Raw genomic sequence first — 21,316 nt, forward strand, 5'->3', positions numbered from 1 at the left:
GTGTGGTCTAAGAGTGGAACCCGGTGTGGTCTAAGAGTGGAACCCGAAGTGGTTTAGGAGTGGAACCCGGTGTGGTCTAGGAGTGGAACCCGGAGTGGTTTAGGAGTGGAACCCGGTGTGGTTTAGGAGTGGAACCCGGTGTGGTCTAAGAGTGGAACCCGGAGTGGTTTAAGAGTGGAACCCGGTGTGGTTTAGGAGTGGAACCCGGTGTGGTCTAAGAGTGGAACCCGGAGTGGTTTAAGAGTGGAACCCGGTGTGGTCTAGGAGTGGAACCCGGTGGGGTCTAGGAGTGGAACCCGGTGGGGTCTAGGAGTGGAACCCGGTGGGGTCTAGGAGTGGAACCCGGTGTGGTTTAGGAGTGGAACCCGGTGTGGTTTAGGAGTGGAACCCGGTGTGGTTTAGGAGTGGGACCCGGTGTGGTTTAGGAGTGGAACCCGGTGGGGTCTAGGAGTGGAACCCGGAGTGGTTTAGGAGTGGAACCCGGAGTGCTGTAGGAGTGGAACCCGGTGGGGTTTAGGAGTGGAACCCGGAATTGTTTAGGAGTGGATCCCGGTGTGGTTTAGGAGTGGATCCCGGTGTGGTTTAGGAGTGGAACCCGGAGTGGTCTAGGAGTGGAACCCGGTGTGGTTTAGGAGTGGGACCCGGTGTGGTTTAGGAGTGGAACCCGGTGTGGTTTAGGAGTGGAACCCGGTGGGGTCTAGGAGTGGAACCCGGAGTGGTTTAGGAGTGGAACCCGGAGTGGTCTAGGAGTGGAACCCGGAGTGGTCTAGGAGTGGAACCCGGAGTGGTTTAGGAGTGGAACCCGGAGTGGTTTAGGAGTGGAACCCGGAGTGGTCTAGGAGTGGAACCCGGTGTGGTTTAGGAGTGGATCCCGGTGTGGTCTAGGAGTGGAACCCGGAATTGTTTAGGAGTGGATCCCGGTGTGGTCTAGGAGTGGATCCCGGTGTGGTTTAGGAGTGGATCCCGGTGTGGTTTAGGAGTGGATCCCGGTGTGGTCTAGGAGTGGAACCCGGTGTGGTCTAGGAGTGGAACCCGGTGTGGTCTAGGAGTGGAACCCGGTGTGGTCTAGGAGTGGAACCCGGTGGGGTCTAGGAGTGGAACCCGGAGTGGTTTAGGAGTGGAACCCGGTGTGGTTTAGGAGTGGAACTTTAGGAGTGGAACCCGGTGTGGTTTAGGAGTGGAACCCGGTGTGGTTTAGGAGTGGAACCCGGTGTGGTTTAGGAGTGGAACCCGGTGTGGTTTAGGAGTGGAACCCGGAGTGGTTTAGGAGTGGAACTTTAGGAGTGGAACCCGGTGTGGTTTAGGAGTGGAACCCGGTGTGGTTTAGGAGTGGAACCCGGTGGGGTCTAGGAGTGGAACCCGGTGGGGTTTAGGAGTGGAACCCGGTGGGGTCTAGGAGTGGAACCCGGACTGGTTTAGGAGTGGAACCAGGAGTGGTCTAGGAGTGGAACCCGGTGGGGTTTAGGACTGGAACCCGGTGGGGTCTAGGAGTGGAACCCGGTGTGGTCTTGGAGTGGAACCCGAAGTGGTCTAGGAGTGGAACCCGAAGTGGTCTAGGAGTGGAACCCGGTGTGGTCTAGGATTGGAACTCGGACTGGTTTAGGAGTGGAACCCGGTGTGGTCTAGGACTGGAACCCGGTGTGGTCTAGGAGTGGAACCCGGACTGGTTTAGGAGTGGAACCCGGACTGGTTTAGGAGTGGAACCAGGAGTGGTCTAGGAGTGGAACCCGGTGTGGTTTAGGAGTGGAACCTGGTGTGGTCTAGGAGTGGAACCCGGTGTGGTTTAGGAGTGGAACCCGGTGTGGTCTAAGAGTGGAACCCGGTGTGGTTTAGGAGTGGAACCCGGTGTGGTCTAGGAGTGGAACCTGGAGTTGTTTAGGAGTGGAACCCGGTGTGGTTTAGGAGTGGAACCTGGAGTTGTTTAGGAGTGGAACCCGGTGTGGTTTAGGAGTGGAACCCGGTGTGGTTTAGGAGTGGAACCCGGTGTGGTCTAGGAGTGGAACCCGGTGTGGTCTAGGAGTGGAACCCGGTGTGGTTTAGGAGTGGATCCCGGTGTGGTTTAGGAGTGGATCCCGGTGTGGTTTAGGAGTGGATCCCGGTGTGGTTTAGGAGTGGAACCTGGAGTTGTTTAGGAGTGGAACCCGGTGTGGTTTAGGAGTGAAACCCGGTGTGGTTTAGGAGTGGAACCCGGTGTGGTTTAGGAGTGGAACCCGGTGTGGTTTAGGAGTGGAACCCGGTGTGGTTTAGGAGTGGAACCCGGTGTGGTTTAGGAGTGGAACCCGGTGTGGTTTAGGAGTGGAACCCGGTGTGGTTTAGGAGTGGAACCCGGTGTGGTCGCCTGCTGCAATAACCCTTCCGTGACAAGGACTGATGAGATGTGCAGCTGTTCTGTGCAGTTATTTGCCAGTTTGTTGCCCGCCATTCTCCCTCCACCTCTCTCATCAACGAGCAGTCTGATATGATATGTCCCCTGTCCCACCTGCTATGTTCCCTGTCCCACCTGCTATGGCCCCTGTCCCACCTGCTATGGCCCCTGTCCCACCTGCTATGGCCCCTGTCCCACCTGCTATGGCCCCTGTCCCACCTGCTATGTCCCCTGTCCCACCTGCTATGGCCCCTGTCCCACCTGCTATGTCCCGTGTCCCACCTGCTATGTCCCGTGTCCCACCTGCTATGTCCCGTGTCCCACCTGCTATGTCCCGTGTCCCACCTGGTATGTTCCCTGGCTCACCTGGTATGTCCCGTGTCCCACCTGGTATGTCCCCCGTCCCACCTGGTATGCCCCGTGTCCCACCTGGTATGTCCCCTGTCTCACCTGGTATGTCCCCCGTCCCACCTGGTATGTCCCGTGTCCCACCTGGTATGTCCCGTGTCCCACCTGGTATGTCCCTTGGCTCTTGAAGCCTCTGAGGGGGAATTTGGCTCCTCGACCGAAGGTCCTGATGACAGGAGTGGAGATCACACCCCGCAGACGCCTGAGGAACAAAACTAGATGAGAAATCCAACGATTAAGCCATGGACAGTCCCTTACCCTGTCCCCACAGACAGAAAAGGATTTGTATTTATTATGGATCCCCATTAGTTCCTGCCAAGGCAGCAGCTACTCTTCCTGGGGTTTATTATGGATCCCCATTAGTACTTGTCAAGGCAGCAGCTACTCTTCCTGGGGTTTATTATGGATCCACGTTAGTTCCTGCCAAGGCAGCAGCTACTCTTCCTGGGGTTTACTATGGATCCCCATTAGTTCCTACCAAGGCAGCAGCTACTCTTCCTGGGGTTTATTATGGATCCCCATTAGTTCGTGTCAAGGCAACAGCTAATCTTCCTGGGGTTTATTATGGATCCCCATTAGTTCCTGCCAAGGCAGCAGCTATTCTTCCTGGAGTTTATTATGGATCCCCGTTAGTTCCTGCCAAGGCAGCAGCTACTCTTCCTGGGGTTTATTATGGATCCCCATTAGTTCCTGCCAAGGCAGCAGCTACTCTTCCTGGGGTTTATTATGGATTCGTATTAGTTCCTGCCAAGACAGCAGCTACTCTTCCTGGGGTTTATTATGGATTCGTATTAGTTCCTGCCAAGACAGCAGCTACTCTTCCTGGGGTTTATTATGGATCCCCATTAGTTCCTGCCAAGGCAGCAGCTACTCTTCCTGGGGTTTATTATGGATCCCCATTAGTTCCTGCCAAGGCAGCAGCTACTCTTCCTGGGGTTTATTATGGATTCGTATTAGTTCCTGCCAAGACAGAAGCTACTCTTCCTGGGGTTTATTATGGATCCCCATTAGTTCCTGCCAAGGCAGCAGCTATTCTTCCTGGGGGTTTATTATGGATCCCCATTAGTTCCTGCCAAGGCAGCAGCTACTCTTCCTGGGGTTTATTATGGATCCCCATTAGTTCCTGCCAAGGCAGCAGCTACTCTTCCTGGAGTTTATTATGGATCCCCGTTAGTTCCTGCCAAGGCAGCAGCTACTCTTCCTGGGGTTTATTATGGATCCCCATTAGTTCCTGCCAAGGCAGCAGCTACTCTTCCTGGGGTTTATTATGGATTCGTATTAGTTCCTGCCAAGACAGCAGCTACTCTTCCTGGGGTTTATTATGGATCCCCATTAGTTCCTGCCAAGGCAGCAGCTACTCTTCCTGGGGTTTATTATGGATTCGTATTAGTTCCTGCCAAGGCAGCAGCTACTCTTCCTGGGGTTTATTATGGATCCCCATTAGTTCCTGCCAAGGCAGCAGCTACTCTTCCTGGAGTACGAACACATTAAGACCTTTATATTACATGTAAAACACTACATCACACCACCACATAATGTACAATAGCTCCATACAACAATATTACAATGTAGTGTGTAGAGTGAGTGTGCTAGAGCTCGTGAGTGTATACGTGTGTCTGTCCCTGTGTGTGTGTGTCTCTTCAGTCCCCGCTGTTCCATAAGGTGTATTTTTACCTGCTTTTTAAATCTGATTCTCCTGCTGCATCAGTTACCCGATGTGGAATATAGTTCCATGTAGTCATGGCTCTATGTAGTACTGTGAGCGCCTCCCATAGTCTGTTCTGGACTTGGAGACTGTGAAGAGACCTCTGGTGGCATGTGTTGTGGAGTATGTATGGCTTTCTGAGCTGTGTGCTAGTAGTTTAAACAGACCTCTGGTGGCATGTCTTGTGGGGTATGGATGGCTGTCTGAGCTGTGTGCTTGTAGTTTAAACAGACAGCTTGTCAACATTCAGATTGCAAAGACAGTATGGCGCCAGAAAAGATGGCTGCTGTTTTACAGGCTCCTATTGGGTGTTTTTTTTCGCGTTATTTGTAACTTATTTTGTCTTATGACCGAAAATAGATTCTGGATATCAGGACAGCGACCACTCACCTCGTACAGGACAACGTTTTTTCTTTAACGTGGACGGACGCAAAGGATTTTACTTCAGATACCCGACAAGACCCAAATCCCTGCCGTTACCACGAAGAAGAGACGGAGATATTGGGGTTGTAGGTCAGGGTGCCTTGTAGGGATCCGACGGCGAGTGGATAACCCGCCTCTACCATCAGTCCTATTAGCCAACGTGGATCCGACGGCGAGTGGGTAATCCGCCTCTACCATCAGTCCTATTAGCCAACGTGGATCCGACGGCGAGTGGGTAATCCGCCTCTACCATCAGTCCTATTAGCCAACGTGGATCCGACGGCGAGTGGGTAATCCGCCTCTACCATCAGTCCTATTAGCCAACGTGGATCCGACGGCGAGTGGGTAATCCGCCTCTACCATCAGTCCTATTAGCCAACGTGGATCCGACGGCGAGTGGGTAATCCGCCTCTACCATCAGTCCTATTAGCCAACGTGGATCCGACGGGCGAGTGGGTAATCCGCCTCTACCATCAGTCCTATTAGCCAACGTGCAATCATTGGATAATAAACTGGATGAGCTCCGATCAAGACTATCCTACCAACGGGACACTGTAATATCTTATGTTTCACAGAGTCGTGGCTGATGAGGACATGGATATCATACAGCTGCCTGGGTTTCCCATGCATCAGCAAGACAGAACCCGGTAAGACAAGGGCTGCTGGTCTGTGTCTATTTGTAAATAACAGCTCGTGCGTGAAATCGAATATTATTGAAGTCTCTAGGTTTTTCTCGCCTGAGGTAGAGTATCTCATGATAAGCCATAGAGCACATTATTTACAAAGAGAGTTTAGCTGTCTATATATACCACCACAAACCGATGCTGAGACTAAGACCGCACTCAATGAGCTGTATACGGCCATAAGCAAACAAGAAAACGCTCATCCAGAAGCGCGCTCCTAGTGGCCGGGGACTTTAATGCAGGGAAACTTAAATCAGTTTTACCTTATTTCTACCAGCATGTTAAATGCAACAAGAGGACAAAAATGTTTTAAACTCTATACCAGCTTTACTCCACACACAGAGACGCGTACAAAGCTCTCCCTCGCCCTCCATTTGGCAAATCTGACCATAACTCTATCCTCCTGTGTAAGTGCTGTGCTTGTTGAATGTCCTTCCCTATAAGCGTGCTGAAAGTCCGTTGTCAGTTTGTTTACTGTGAAATAGCATTGTATCTGGTCAAACACAATTTTCCAGAAGTTTACTAAGGGTTGGTAACAAGCTGATTGGTCGGCTATTTGAGCCAGTAAAGGGGGCTTTACTATTCTTAGGTAGCGGAGAGACCTTCGCTTCCCTCCAGGCCTGAGGGCACACGCTCTCTAGTAGGATGAAATTTAAAATATGTCAATATCGTCAAAGGCAAAAAGGTAGCTACTTTGAATGTACCCGATTTAATCTGGTTACTAATCCTACCCAGTAACTACAATATGCATATACTTATTATATATGGATAGAAAACACCCTAAAGTTTCTAAAACTGTTTGAATGGTGTCTGTGAGTATAATAGAACTCATTTGGCAGGCAAAACCCTGAGACAGATTCTGACAGGAAGTGGATACCTGATGTGTTGAATTGACTTTAAGCTTATACCATTGAAAAACAAAGGGGCTGACGAATGTTTTGGCACTTCCTATTGCTTCCACAAGATGTCCCCAGCCTTTACAAAGTGTTTTGAGTCTTCTACTCTGAGATCTGACTGAAGAAGAGCCTTGGAACGGTGATGGCCCATTAGACACCTGGCGTGCGAGTTGATGGTGGGTACTCTCATTCCGAAACGTTTTAAAAGAGAACCCAATGGTCCGCCTTGAATTTTATTCATGTTCTGGTTAAAAAAGGCCCTAATGATTTATGCGATACAACGTTTGACATGTTTGAACGAACGTAAATATATTTTTTCTTGGACATAAATGATGAGCTTTTTTGAACAAAACTACATTCGTTATGGACCTGGGATTCTTTGGAAGTGACATCTGATGAAGAGAATCAAAGGTAATGGATTATTTACATAGTATTTTCGATTTTAGATCTCTCCAACATGGCGGTTAGTCTGTATCGCAATGCGTATTTTTCTGGGCGCAGTGCTCAGATTATTGCAAAGTGTGATTTCCCAGTAAGGTTAATTTTAAATCTGGCAAGTCCATTGCGTTCAAGAGATGTAAATCTATAATTCTTTCAATGACAATATAATATTTTACCAATGTTTTCTAATATTAATTCATTATTTTGTTGTCATGACTTGACTGCCGGTATTGGAGGGAAACGATTTCCTGAACATCAACGCCATAGTAAAACGCTGTTTTTAGATATAAATATGAACTTGATATGCTCCAAAGCTTTTTACTATCATTTTTTGCCAATGTTTGCCAATCGGTTGTGCAGCCAGACTTTTTTGCCATACCTTTTTGCCTCATCCCTCTAAACCATACAATGTTTCAATTCCTCATCAATTCATGGGAATTTAACAGTTCTTACAGTCATTTTCTTAATGGGTGTTTTACAGTCGTTTTCTTAATGGGTGTTTTACAGTCATTTTCTTAATGGGTGTTTTATAGTCGTTTTCTTAATGGGTGTTTTACAGTCATTTTCTTAATGGGTGTTTTACAGTCGTTTTCTTAATGGGTGTTTTACAGTCGTTTTCTTAATGGGTGTTTTACAGTCGTTTTCTTAATGGGTGTTTTACAGTCATTTTCTTAATGGGTGTTTTACAGTCATTTTCTTAATGGGTGTTTAACAGTCATTTTCTTAATGGGTGCGTTCTTATTACTAACTGGAATAAGACATTCCATTAATGTGTCCAGTGCAGCGTCTGGTTGCTCCTCATTACACACCACAGACCAGCAAATATTATTTACATCAACAACATAACAATCACTCCAAAACTTATTGTACGACGTCTTACCCTCTGTTTGGCCCGCCGACAGAGACCACCTGGATGGGGAAACCTCCTCTGCCTCGGCCCCGTCTGATGCCAGCCCACTGGCCCACCACCGTGCCAGCTATCTCCAGCTTCCCGCCCTGGGAGGACATGCTTGGTAGGCCTGCAGACCACGGACCAACAGTAGGGACACACACACACACACACACACACACGGACACACACGGACACACACAGAGGTTGTGAAATAAAACTTCTAAGAAAGTTCAGAGCAACCTAACCTGAGCATAATACTGATCCGCCTTCACGGTGAATTAAAAATCTGTACTTGTACTGAACACAAATATAAACCCAACATGCAACAATATCAAAGATTTTACTGAGTTACAGTTCATATAAAAGGAAATCAGTCCATTTAAATAAATTCATTAGGCTCTAATCTATGCATTTCACATGACTGGGCAGGGGTGCAGCCCACTTGGGAGCAAGATCCAGCCAATCAGAATGAGTTTTTCCTCACAGAAGGGCTTTATTACAGACAGAAATACTCCTCAGTAATGATCAGGCTGTTTAATCAGCTTCTTGATATACCACTCCTGTCAGGTAGATGGATTATCTTGGCAAAGGAGAAATGCTCATTAACCGGGATGTAAACACAATTGTTCACAATGTTTGATAGAAATACGTTTTTTTTTTAAGAGTATGGACCGTTTTTTGGATCTATTATTTCAGCTCGTGAATCCAACACTTTACATGTTGAGTTTATATTTTTTGTCAGTATAATTTATAAATAGTGGTATCTACTAGATCAAAACAAACACTGGCCAAGACGACCATAACGCTACATCAAAACACTGGCCAGGACGACCATAACGCTACATCAAAACACTGGCCAGGACGACCATAACGCTACATCAAAACAAACACTGGCCAGGACGACCATAACGCTACATCAAAACACTGGCCAGGACGACCATAACGCTACATCAAAACAAACACTGGCCAGGACGACCATAACGCTACATCAAAACACTGGCCAGGACGACCATAACGCTACATCAAAACAAACACTGGCCAGGACGACCATAACACTACATCAAAACACTGGCCAGGACGACCATAACGCTACATCAAAACACTGGCCAGGACGACCATAACGCTACATCAAAACACTGGCCAGGACGACCATAACGCTACATCAAAACACTGGCCAGGACGACCATAACGCTACATCAAAACACTGGCCAGGACGACCATAACACTACATCAAAATAGAGCTCGACCGATTATGATTTTTCCATGCCGATACCGATTATTGGAGGGCCGGGGAAAGTGACTTGGAGCAAGGGGAACAACGACTCCAAGTCTCAGAGTGAGTGACGTTTGAAACGCTATTAGCGCGCACCCGGCTAACTAGCTAGCCATTTCACTTTTTTTTTTTTAATTTTATTTCACCTTTATTTAACCAGGTAGGCAAGTTGAGAACAAGTTCTCATTTACAATTGCGACCTGGCCAAGATAAAGCAAAGCAGTTCGACAACATACAACAACACAGAGTTACACATGGAGTTAAACAACATACAGTCAATAATACAGTATAAAAAAATAAGACTATATACAATGTGAGCAAATGATGTGAGATAAGGGAGGTAAAGGCAAAAAATGCCATGGTGGCAAAGTAAATAAAGTATAGCAAGAAAAACACTGGAATGGTAGATTTGTAGTTTGAAGAAAGTTCAAAGTTCAAATAATATGGTGCAAAGGAGCAAAATAAATAAAATAAATAAATACAGTAGGGGAAGAGGTAGTAGTTTGGGCTAAATTATAGATGGGCTATGTACAGGTGCAGTGATCTGTGAGCTGCTCTGACAGCTGGTGCTTAAAGCTAGTGAGGGAGATAAGTGTTTCCAGTTTCAGAGATTTTTGTAGTTCGTTCCAATCATTGGCAGCAGAGAACTGGAAGGAGAGACGACCAAAGGAGGAGTTGGCTTTAGGGATGACCAGAGAGATATACCTGCTGGAGCGCGTGCTACAGGTGGGTGCTGCTATGGTGACCAGTGAGCGGAGATAAGGGGGGACTTTACCTAGCAGGGTCTTGTAGATGACCTGGAGCCAATGTGTTTGGCGACGATTATGAAGTGAAGGCCAGCCAACGAGAGCATACAGGTCGCAGTGGTGGGTTGTATATGGGGCTTTGGTGACAAAACGGATGGCACTGTGATAGACTGTATCCAGCTTGTTGAGTAGGGTATTGGAGGCTATTTTGTAAATGACATCGCCGAAGTCGAGGATTGGTAGGATGGTCAGTTTTACAACATGGGTTACACCAGCCTAATCTTGGGAGTTGATAGGCTTGAAGTCATAAACCGCGCAATGCATTGCGAAGAGCTGCTGGCAAAACGCACGAAAGTGCTGTTTGAATGAACGCTTACGAGCCTGCTGCTGCCTACCATCGCTCAGTCAGACTGCTCTATCAAATCATAGACTTAATTATAATATAATAACACACAGAAATACGAGCCTTAGGTCATTAATATGGTCGAATCCGGAAACTATAATCTCGAAAACCAAACGTTATTCCTGTTACATTGCACAACCTTCAGTGTTATGTCATAATTACGTACAATTCGGACAAATTACCCAAAGTGTTGCATATACCCTGACTGCGTGCAATGAACGCAAAATGACACAATTTCACCTGGTTCATATTGCCTGCTAACCTGGATTTCATTTAGCTAAATATGCAGGTTTAAAAATATATACTTGTGTATTGATTTTAAGAAAGGCATTGATGTTTATGGTTAGGTACAGTCGTGCAACGATTGTGCTTTTTTCGCAAATGCGCTTTTGTTAAATCATCCCCCGTTTGGCGAAGTCGGCTGTCTTTGTTAGGATGAAATAGTATTCACAGTTCGCAACGAGCCAGGCGGCCCAAACTGCTGCATATACCCTGACTCTGTTTGCAAGAGAAGTGACACATTTTCACTAGTTAAAATAAATTCATGTTAGCAGGCAATATTAACTAAATATGCAGGTTTAAAAATATATACTTGTGTATTGATTTTAAGAAAGGCATTGATGTTTATGGTTGGAGCAACGTGTACCTAAGCGATTATATGCAACGCAGGACAGGCTAGATAAACTAGTAATATCATCAACCATGTGTAGTTAACTAGTGATTATGATTGATTGATTGTTTTTTATAAGATAAGTTTAATGCCAGCTAGCAACTAACCTTGGCTTCTTACTGCATTCGCGTAACAGGCAGGCTCCTCGTGGAGTGCAATGTAAAGCAGGTGGTTAGAGCGTTGGACTAGTTAACCGTAAGGTTGTAAGATTGAATCCCTGAGCTGACAAGGTACAAATCTGTCTTTCTGCCCCTGAACAAGGCAGTTAACCCACTGTTCCTAGGCCGTCATTGAAAATAAGAATTTGTTTTTAACTGACTTGCCTTGTTAAATAAAGGTCTAAAAAAATAAAAAAATAAAAAAAATACACAAATCATCCAAATCGGCGTCCAAAAATACCGATTTCCGATTGCTATGAAAACTTGAAATCGGCCCTAATTAATCGGCCATTCCGATTAATCGGTCGACCTCTACATCAAAACAAACACTGCTGCTCCCCACGGTGAAGAGCCCTACATACTGGTCTCCACGTACAGTACAATCTGTGAAAGTAGTATCAATGATTGGTCTCTTACGAGGCATGCCCATGCTCCTGCCCCTGCCCTGCAGCGGCATCATGTGGGGTGGGGGGTAGAAGGCTCCCCCTGGGGGGTAGAAAGGCATGGCGTGGGGGTGGGGGGGAGGAGGTGGGGAGAAGTTAAGCCCCTCCAGGATGCTCTGCCGCATTTTCTTCACCTTGTTCACCTGATCCACCTGGGGACAGAGAGAGGACACAGAGAGAGGAGGGGGGGACACAGAGAGAGGAGGGGGGGACACAGAGAGAGGAGGGGGGGACACAGAGAGAGGGGGGGACACAGAGAGAGGGGGGGACACAGAGAGAGGGAGGGAGGACACAGAGAGAGGGGGGGACAGAGAGAGGGAGGGGGGACACAGAGAGAGGGAGGACAGAGGGAGGACACAGAGAGAGGGAGGACACAGAGAGAGGGAGGACAGAGAGAGGGAGGACAGAGAGAGGGAGGACACAGAGAGAGGGAGGACACAGAGAGAGGGAGGACACAGAGAGAGGGAGGACACAGAGAGAGGGAGGACAGAGGGAGGACACAGAGAGAGGGAGGACAGAGGGAGGACACAGAGAGAGGGAGGACACAGAGAGAGGGAGGACAGAGGGAGGACAGAGGGAGGACAGAGAGAGAGGGGGGACAGAGGGAGGACACAGAGATTGATTGAAGATAAGGGTTTATCAAAGCTGTCCTCAGGGATGCCTGAACTAACACACCATAGTTAAGGGCTTGAGAACGAGATGACAAGGTGAATCAGGTGTGATCGTTTTGGAATAGTTAAAATACATGGAACTGCTGGACTAGGACTGGTCTAGGTTAAAGATCCTGGACTAGGACCGGTCTAGGTTAAAGATCCTGGACTAGAATAGGACTGGTCTAGGTTAAAGATCCTGGACTAGGACCGGTCTAGGTTAAAGATCCTGGACTAGAATAGGACTGGTCTAGGTTAAAGATCCTGGACTAGACTAGGACTGGTCTAGGTTAAAGATCCTGGACTAGACTAGTACTGGTCTAGGTTAAAGATCCTGGACTAGACTAGTACTGGTCTAGGTTAAAGATCCTGGACTAGACTAGTACTGGTCTAGGTTAAAGATCCTAGACTAGGACTGGTCTAGGTTAAAGATCCTGGACTAGGACTGTTCTAGGTTAAAGATCCTGGACTAGAATAGGACTGGTCTAGGTTAAAGATCCTGGACTAGAATAGGACTGGTCTAGGTTAAAGATCCTGGACTAGAATAGGACTGGTCTAGGTTAAAGATCCTGGACTAGACTAGGACTGGTCTAGGTTAAAGATCCTAGACTAGTACTGGTCTAGGTTAAAGATCCTAGACTAGTACTGGTCTAGGTTAAAGATCCTAGACTAGTACTGGTCTAGGTTAAAGATCCTAGACTAGTACTGGTCTAGGTTAAAGATCCTAGACTAGTACTGGTCTAGGTTAAAGATCCTGGACTAGGACTGGTCTAGGTTAAAGATCCTGGACTAGGACTGGTCTAGGTTAAAGATCCTGGACTAGGACTGGTCTAGGTTAAAGATCCTGGACTAGGACTGGTCTAGGTTAAAGATCCTGGACTAGGACTGGTGTAGGTTAAAGATCCTGGACTAGGACTGGTCTAGGTTAAAGATCCTGGACTAGGACTGGTCTAGGTTAAAGATCCTGGACTAGGGACTGGTCTAGGTTAAAGATCCTGGACTAGGACTGGTCTAGGTTAAGATCCTGGACTAGGACTGGTCTAGGTTAAAGATCCTGGACTAGGACTGGTGTAGGTTAAAGATCCTGGACTAGGACTGGTCTAGGTTAAAGATCCTGGACTAGGACTGGTCTAGGTTAAAGATCCTGGACTAGGACTGGTCTAGGTTAAAGATCCTGGACAAGGACTGGTCTAGGTTAAAGATCCTGGACTAGGACTGGTCTAGGTTAAATATCCTGGACTAGACTAGGACTGGTCTAGGTTAAAGATCCTGGACTAGGACTGGTCTAGGTTAAAGATCCTGGACTAGGACTGTCTAGGTTAAAGATCCTGGACTAGGACTGGTCTAGGTTAAAGATCCTGGACTAGGACTGGTCTAGGTTAAAGATCCTGGACTAGGACTGGTCTAGGTTAAAGATCCTGGACTAGGACTGGTCTAGGTTAAAGATCCTGGACTAGGACTGGTCTAGGTTAAAGATCCTGGACTAGGACTGGTCTAGGTTAAAGATCCTGGACAAGGACTGGTCTAGGTTAAAGATCCTGGACTAGGACTGGTCTAGGTTAAATATCCTGGACTAGACTAGGACTGGTCTAGGTTAAAGATCCTGGACTAGGACTGGTCTAGGTTAAAGATCCTGGACTAGGACTGGTCTAGGTTAAAGATCCTGGACTAGGACTGGTCTAGGTTAAAGATCCTGGACAAGGACTGGTCTAGGTTAAAGATCCTGGACTAGGACTGGTCTAGGTTAAAGATCCTGGACTAGACTAGGACTGGTCTAGGTTAAAGATCCTGGACTAGGACTGGTCTAGGTTAAAGATCCTGGACTAGGACTGGTCTAGGTTAAAGATCCTGGACTAGGACTGGTCTAGGTTAAAGATCCTGGACTAGGACTGGTCTAGGTTAAAGATCCTGGACTAAACTAGGACTGGTCTAGGTTAAAGATCCTGGACTAAACTAGGACTGGTCTAGATTAAAGATCCTGGACTAGGACTGGTCTAGGTTAAAGATCCTAGAATAGGACTGGTCTAGGTTAAAGATCCTGGACTAGGACTGGTCTAGGTTAAAGATCCTGGACTAGACTAGGACTGGTCTAGGTTAAAGATCCTGGACTAAACTAGGACTGGTCTAGGTTAAAGATCCTGGACTAGAATAGGACCGGTCTAGGTTACAGATCCTGGACTAAACTAGGACCGGTCTAGGTTAAAGATCCTGGACTAGCACTGGTCTAGGTTAAAGATCCTGGACTAGGACTGGTCTTGGTTAAAGATCCTGGACTAGAATAGGACTGGTCTAGGTTACAGATCCTGGACTAGAATAGGACTGGTCTAGGTTACAGATCCTGGACTAGGACTGGTCTAGATTAAAGATCCTGGACTAGAATAGGACTGGTCTAGGTTAAAGATCCTGGACTAGAATAGGACTGGTCTAGGTTAAAGATCCTGGACTAGGACTGGTCTAGGTTAAAGATCCTAGAATAGGACTGGTCTAGGTTAAAGATCCTGGACTAGACTAGGACTGGTCTAGGTTAAATATCCTGGACTAGGACTGGTCTAGGTTAAAGATCCTGGACTAGAATAGGACCGGTCTAGGATAAAGATCCTGGACTAGAATAGGACCGGTCTAGGTTACAGATCCTGGACTAAACTAGGACCGGTCTAGGTTAAAGATCCTGGACTAGGACTGGTCTAGGTTAAAGATCCTGGACTAGGACTGGTCTAGGTTAAAGATCCTGGACTAGAATAGGACTGGTCTAGGTTACAGATCCTGGACTAGAATAGGACTGGTCTAGATTAAAGATCCTGGACTAGACTAGGACTGGTCTAGGTTAAAGATCCTGGACTAGGACTGGTCTAGGTTAAAGATCCTGGACTAGGACTGGTCTAGGTTAAAGATCCTGGACTAGAATAGGACTGGGTTTGTCTCTGTGTAGATACCTGACCATCACAGAGGTCGATGAGCGGGGCCTTGTCCCGAATGGCCTGGATCAGTTTGCTCTGCAGCAGTTTGCCATCGAAGTACATCCACGGACAGCAGTGCTCCCAGGGGATTGGCTGGCCACACACGTCGTTGGCCAATAAGGCCATGTCGACGCCGCTCATGAACAGAGCGGCCAGCTGAACGCCACGAGGGTCCAGGTTATCGATCTACAGGGAGAGACGAGTTAGAGAACTACTCACAGCGACAGACATAGTGTTGCAGAATTCTGGAAACTTCCACAAAAATCCACCGCTTTTCCAGAAATCCTGATTGTAAGATTCCTGTTATCAGGAGGGAATGAGCAAGAAATGGAGGAGAAATCCTGGGAAATAGTTAGCAGAACCAGGGGTCTCAGATACACTCCTGGGAGGGGTCTCAGATACACTCCTGGGGGGGGTCTCAGATACACTCCTGGGGGGGGGTCTCAGATACACTCCTGGGGGGGGGTCTCAGATACACTCCTGGGGGGGGTCTCAGATACACTCCTGGGGGGGGGTCTCAGATACACTCCTGGGGGGGGGCTCAGATACACTCCTGGGGGGGGGCTCAGATACACTCCTGGGGGGGGTCTCAGATACACTCCTGGGAGGGGTCTCAGATACACTCCTGGGGGGGGTCTCAGATACACTCCTGGGGGGGGTCTCAGATACACTCCTGGGGGGGGGCTCAGATACACTCCTGGGGGGGGGTCTCAGATACACTCCTGGGGGGGGTCTCAGATACACTCCTGGGGGGGGTCTCAGATACACTCCTGGGGGGGGTCTCAGATACACTCCTGGGGGGGGTCTCAGATACACTCCTGGGGGGGGTCTCAGATACACTCCTGGGGGGGGTCTCAGATACACTCCTGGGGGGGGTCTCAGATACACTCCTGGGAGGGGTCTCAGATACACTCCTGGGAGGGGTCTCAGATACACTCCTGGGAGGGGTCTCAGATACACTCCTGGGAGGGGTCTCAGATACACTCCTGGGAGGGGTCTCAGATACACTCCTGGGAGGGGTCTCAGATACACTCCTGGGAGGGGTCTCAGATACACTCCTGGGAGGGTCTCAGATACACTCCTGGGAGGGTCTCAGATACACTCCTGGGAGGGGTCTCAGATACACTCCTGGGAGGGTCTCAGATACACTCCTGGGAGGGTCTCAGATACACTCCTGGGAGGGGCCCACACCCCCCCACTACAGTAGTAACCCCCCCCACTACAGTAGTAATCCCCCCCACTACAGTAGTAAACCCCCCCCACTACAGTAGTAATCCCCCCCACTACAGTAGTAACCCCCCCACTACAGTAGTAACCCCCCCCCACTACACTAGTAACCCCCCCCCACTACAGTAGTAATCCCCCCCACTACAGTAGTAATCCCCCCCACTACAGTAGTAACCCCCCCACTACAGTAGTAACCCCCCCACTACAGAGCAGTGCAAGCAGAGGTCGCAGCCCCCCCACACAGGACACTAGCTGACAACCAACCAGCCACCCACACTGATCCAGCCAACCAGCCAGCCAGCCAACCACACGGAGCCAGCCAACCAGTCACCCAGCCAGCCAGCCAACCACACGGAGCCAGCCAACCAGCCAACCACACGGAGCCAGCCAACCAGTCACCCAGCCAGCCAGCCAACCACACGGAGCCAGCCAACCAGCCAACCACACGGAGCCAGCCAACCAGTCACCCAGCCAGCCAGCCAACCACACGGAGCCAGCCAACCAGTCACCCAGCCAACCACACAGAGCCAGCCAACCAGTCACCCAGCCAGCCAGCCAACCACACGGAGCCAGCCAACCAGCCAACCACACGGAGCCAGCCAACCAGTCACCCAGCCAACCACACGGAGCCAGCCAACCAGTCACACAGCCAACCATTCACACAGCCAGCCAGCTACACAGCCAGGTATTCAGCCAGCCAGTCAGCCAGCCAGCCAGGTATTCAGCCAGCCAGCCAGCCAGGTATTCAGCCAGGTATTCAGCCAGCCAGCCAGGTATTCAGCCAGCCAGCCATTCACCCAGCCAGCCATTCAGCCAGGTATTCAGCCAGGTATTCAGCCAGGTATTCAGCCAGGTATTCAGCCAGACGACCAGAACAGCAGAACAGAAGCAGCTGATTCATGTTCAGAGTAGTTAAAGCACGTTATTGTTGTGACAATATGAGCAGTGTCCTGTCGAACCACCTAGAGTCTCGTCAGTCACCAAGCCTCTCCGAGGAACATGTTGACATGGACCAACTCAGAACAGCCCAGCGGAGCGTCGGGAGGCCAAACGGATGGGGACTGTTTCCTGGACCCAGAGTAAACACACTACTGGACTAGAGAAGAGAACCTCTACAACATCTGCTGTTTAGTCCAGGATGGGGGTTAGAAACTCACATAACTTTCACAGATTTTTCCAGAAATCCCCTTTGGAAAAATTCCCTAAAATCAGGTCAGAAATCCAAACTCTTCCAACTAGGAATTCTAGGAAAACCTGGTAAGATATGTGTTTGGGAACCCTCGTCCAGGAGGAGTATTGTTAATGTGTGTGTGTGAAAACAGCTTGTAATACCACTGTCTGCCACTGGGTGGTTCCAGGACACTCCTCAGAACTCGCTACAAAATCACCTTGAGTTCCTGCAGCTGTTCAGGCTCATACAGTTTAGGAGAAAGTGCTTGGGCAAGGAACGCGTCCAGTTCCTTACCACGCAAAACTCTTACTCCTGGCCATTGTAACATAAACCTAGAACAGAAACACAAGGCAAAATACAACATGACAACATACAGGAAATGACCTCAGTAATGATCGGATTTTTAGAAACACTGTCTGATCAGGTCTTCTCTCAACACAGAACAATACAACCATTATCTCTCAACACAGAACAATACAACCATTATCTCTCAACACAGAACAATACAACCATTATCTCTCAACACAGAACAATACAACCATTATCTCTCAACACAGAACAATACAACCATTATCTCTCAACACATAACAATACATTACCACAACCATTATCTCTCAACACATAACAATACATTACCACAACCATTATCTCTCAACACAGAACAATGCATTACCACAAACATTATCTCCCAACACAGAACAATACAACCATTATCTCTCAACACAGAACAATACAACCATTATCTCTCAACACAGAACAATACAACCATTATCTCTCAACACAGAACAATACAACCATTATCTCTCAACACATAACAATACATTACCACAACCATTATCTCTCAACACATAACAATACATTACCACAACCATTATCTCTCAACACAGAACAATGCATTACCACAACCATTATCTCCCAACACAGAACAATACAACCATTATCTCTCAACACAGAACAATACATTACCACAACCATTATCTCTCAACACAGAACAATACAACCATTATCTCTCAACACAGATCAATACATTACCACAACCATTATCTCTCAACACAGAACAATACATTACCACAACCATTATCTCCCAACACAGAACAATACAACCACCATCTCTCAACACAGATCAATACATTAGACATTCATTAGAAAACTACAGATCATTTGTCTGCCTCTCAGTGTGTGTGTGTGTGTGTGTGTGTGTGTGTGTGTGTGTGTGTGTTCCCTCACCTCAACACGCAGCAGAGAACCAGGAGTTGTGTGGGGACGCAGGCTGGGTTGAGCATGGCTGGGGCATCTGACCTCATACAGGCCAGGAAGGCTCTCATCCTGCCATTCTTATCCTCCACAGCCTTGCCAAGCCACAGCTTCTTCAGGTTAGGACAGGTCCACTCTCTGAAGGATAGAGCCTCCACCAGCTCTGGGGTGTGGGGGGACTTCCCCTTGTAGGCCGCCCACTCCTTCACTGCCACAGGGGGGTCTGGAACACATAAATAACATGAACCTTTGATCCCTGACCCCTTATTTATTTTATCAAAATGCCTTTTTTGGGGGGGCAGAAATGCCTTCTGTAACATGTGAACTTTCATGTGCCTTAATAACAAACTTGTATGCCATCTGTAAATATGAATAAAATTGTTCAATTTACGAACCTAGTTGGTTTAGCCATGGAAAAAGCCAGTAACCTTCCCTCTAGCCATGATTGGCTGAGATAATAATAGGAGCTGCTCAGTATGTGTAGATAATGCGTGCTACGGAAGAGTTTTTGAAAGGTACTGTATAACATCAGCCATGGAGACAACTGCAAAAAGTGTTGCTAGTGCTCTCAACAACATTGCTACCCTGAATTTATCTGTCGCTATCGAACAAAGATCATCGTGAAAAAGTTGTGATGGACTACTTTCTGCACACGGTCAGTGTGAACCGGAGTGCCTGGAAAACGGGCAAAACAAACAGAAAATGGGGCACAGGGCGTCTTGCTAAAGTTAAAGTGGATCCAGTCTGCCGTGAAGAGGTCATCCATCTACATTCGGAATAGATTTCAGAACTCTTCCCTTTTACCACATCTTGTTACATTATTCAAAAATCTATTAAATAAAACAATTTCCCCTTATCAATCTACACACAATACCCCATAATGACATCGCAATACCCCATAATGACATCGCAATACCCCCATAATGACATCGCAATACCCCCATAATGACATCGCAATACCCCCATAATGACATCGCAATACCCCCATAATGACATCGCAATACCCCATAATGACATCGCAATACCCCATAATGACATCGCAATACCCCCATAATGACATCGCAATACCCCCATAATGACATCGCAATACCCCCATAATGACATCGCAATACCCCCATAATGACATCGCAATACCCCCATAATGACATCGCAATACCCCCATAATGACATCACAATACCCCCATAATGACATCACAATACCCCATAATGACATCACAATACCCCATAATGACAAAGTGAAAACAGGCTTTTAGAAGAAAAAAAATTGCAAATGTATTAAAAATATAAAATACAGATACATTATTTACATAGGTATTCAGACCCTTTGCTATGAGACTCAATATTGAGCTCAGGTGCATCCTGTTTCCATTGATCGTCCTTGAGATGTTTCTACAACTTGTTTGAAGTCCACCTGTGGTAAATTTAATTCAAAAGACATGATATGGAAAGGCACACACCTGTCTAGATAATGTCCCACAGTTGACAGTGCACGTCAGAGAAAAAAAAACAAGCCATGAGGTCAAAGGAATTGTCCGTAGAGCTACGAGACAGCATTTAAGATCCCCAAGAACACAGTTGCCTCCATCATTGTTAAATGGAAGAAGTTTGGAACCACCAAGACTCTTCCTAGAGCTTTTGTAGTGTCATACCCAAGAAGACTCGAGGCTGTAATCGCTGCCAAAGGTGCTTCAACAAAGTACTGAGTAAAGGATCTGAATACTTATGTAAATGTGATATTTCATTTTTTTTTTATTTGTAAAACAATTGCAAAAATTTCGAAACACTTTTTTTCTTTGTCATTATGGAGTGTAGATTGACGAGGAAATAAAAAAGTATATATATATTTCAGAATAAGGCTGTAACGTAACAAAATGTGGAAAAAGTCAAAGGGTCTGAAAACCTTCTGAATATATACGGGTAAGAGTCTAGCTACATTTTCAGATATTATATGATTTTAATTTAGTCAGAAAGTCATTTTCATTGCAAGTTAAAGCACACCGTTCACTAGCGAGCGAACGTTAGCTTGCTGGCTCGCTAGCTAACGTTACCATTATCATCGGGGTGTAGTAATATTTTTATCTCAAAAAGTTATTTGTATTGCTAGTTATAGCCTAATGTTAGCAAGCTAGCTAACAATGAACCTAGTTGGTTAGCTTTAGCTACCTGTAGATTCATACTACAGCATTTACTGCATGGTCGCAAGCTATTACAATCCGTTTGTACATTATGGGTTGGGATTACAGTTCATTGTTTAGCTATCTAGCTACATGTCTAAACAAACGACTCCACTTCACCAGGTGATTACATGACCCATCACGTTAGCCAGGTGTGTCTGGGGGTGATTAAGGCCACATATTGTATTTCATGAACATGTGTGTTTACCAGACAGAGTAATGTCAAGAACAACATGACCTGCACATAAATCAGATTGGGATATAGGCCAAGGACTAGATTAAAGATTATTTTTACCTGGAGTTTTTCCTTATTGAAGGCTACTACTTTTACCATTTTTAGTCTTAATCTTTGGTGGTTACTACACTACTCCCTCTGT

General features: G+C 47.0%; 1 protein-coding gene across 1 annotated transcript in view; it reads right to left on the reverse strand.

Annotated features, from left to right (window-relative positions):
* Positions 1 to 21,316, reverse strand: part of LOC115149926 (constitutive coactivator of PPAR-gamma-like protein 1 homolog) — a gene marked incomplete at its 5' end in the record, with an annotated part of 48,771 nt that overhangs the window by 4,480 nt on the left and 22,975 nt on the right. Inside the window, 5 exon segments of the mRNA XM_029692726.1 lie at positions 7,802 to 7,958; positions 11,481 to 11,658; positions 15,090 to 15,299; positions 17,729 to 17,843; positions 18,739 to 18,988. Coding sequence (XP_029548586.1) covers positions 7,802 to 7,958; positions 11,481 to 11,658; positions 15,090 to 15,299; positions 17,729 to 17,843; positions 18,739 to 18,988 — 910 coding nt within the window.

The sequence above is a fragment of the Salmo trutta genome, chromosome 16, assembly GCF_901001165.1.
Source record: "Salmo trutta chromosome 16, fSalTru1.1, whole genome shotgun sequence".
Classification (NCBI taxonomy): domain Eukaryota; kingdom Metazoa; phylum Chordata; class Actinopteri; order Salmoniformes; family Salmonidae; genus Salmo; species Salmo trutta.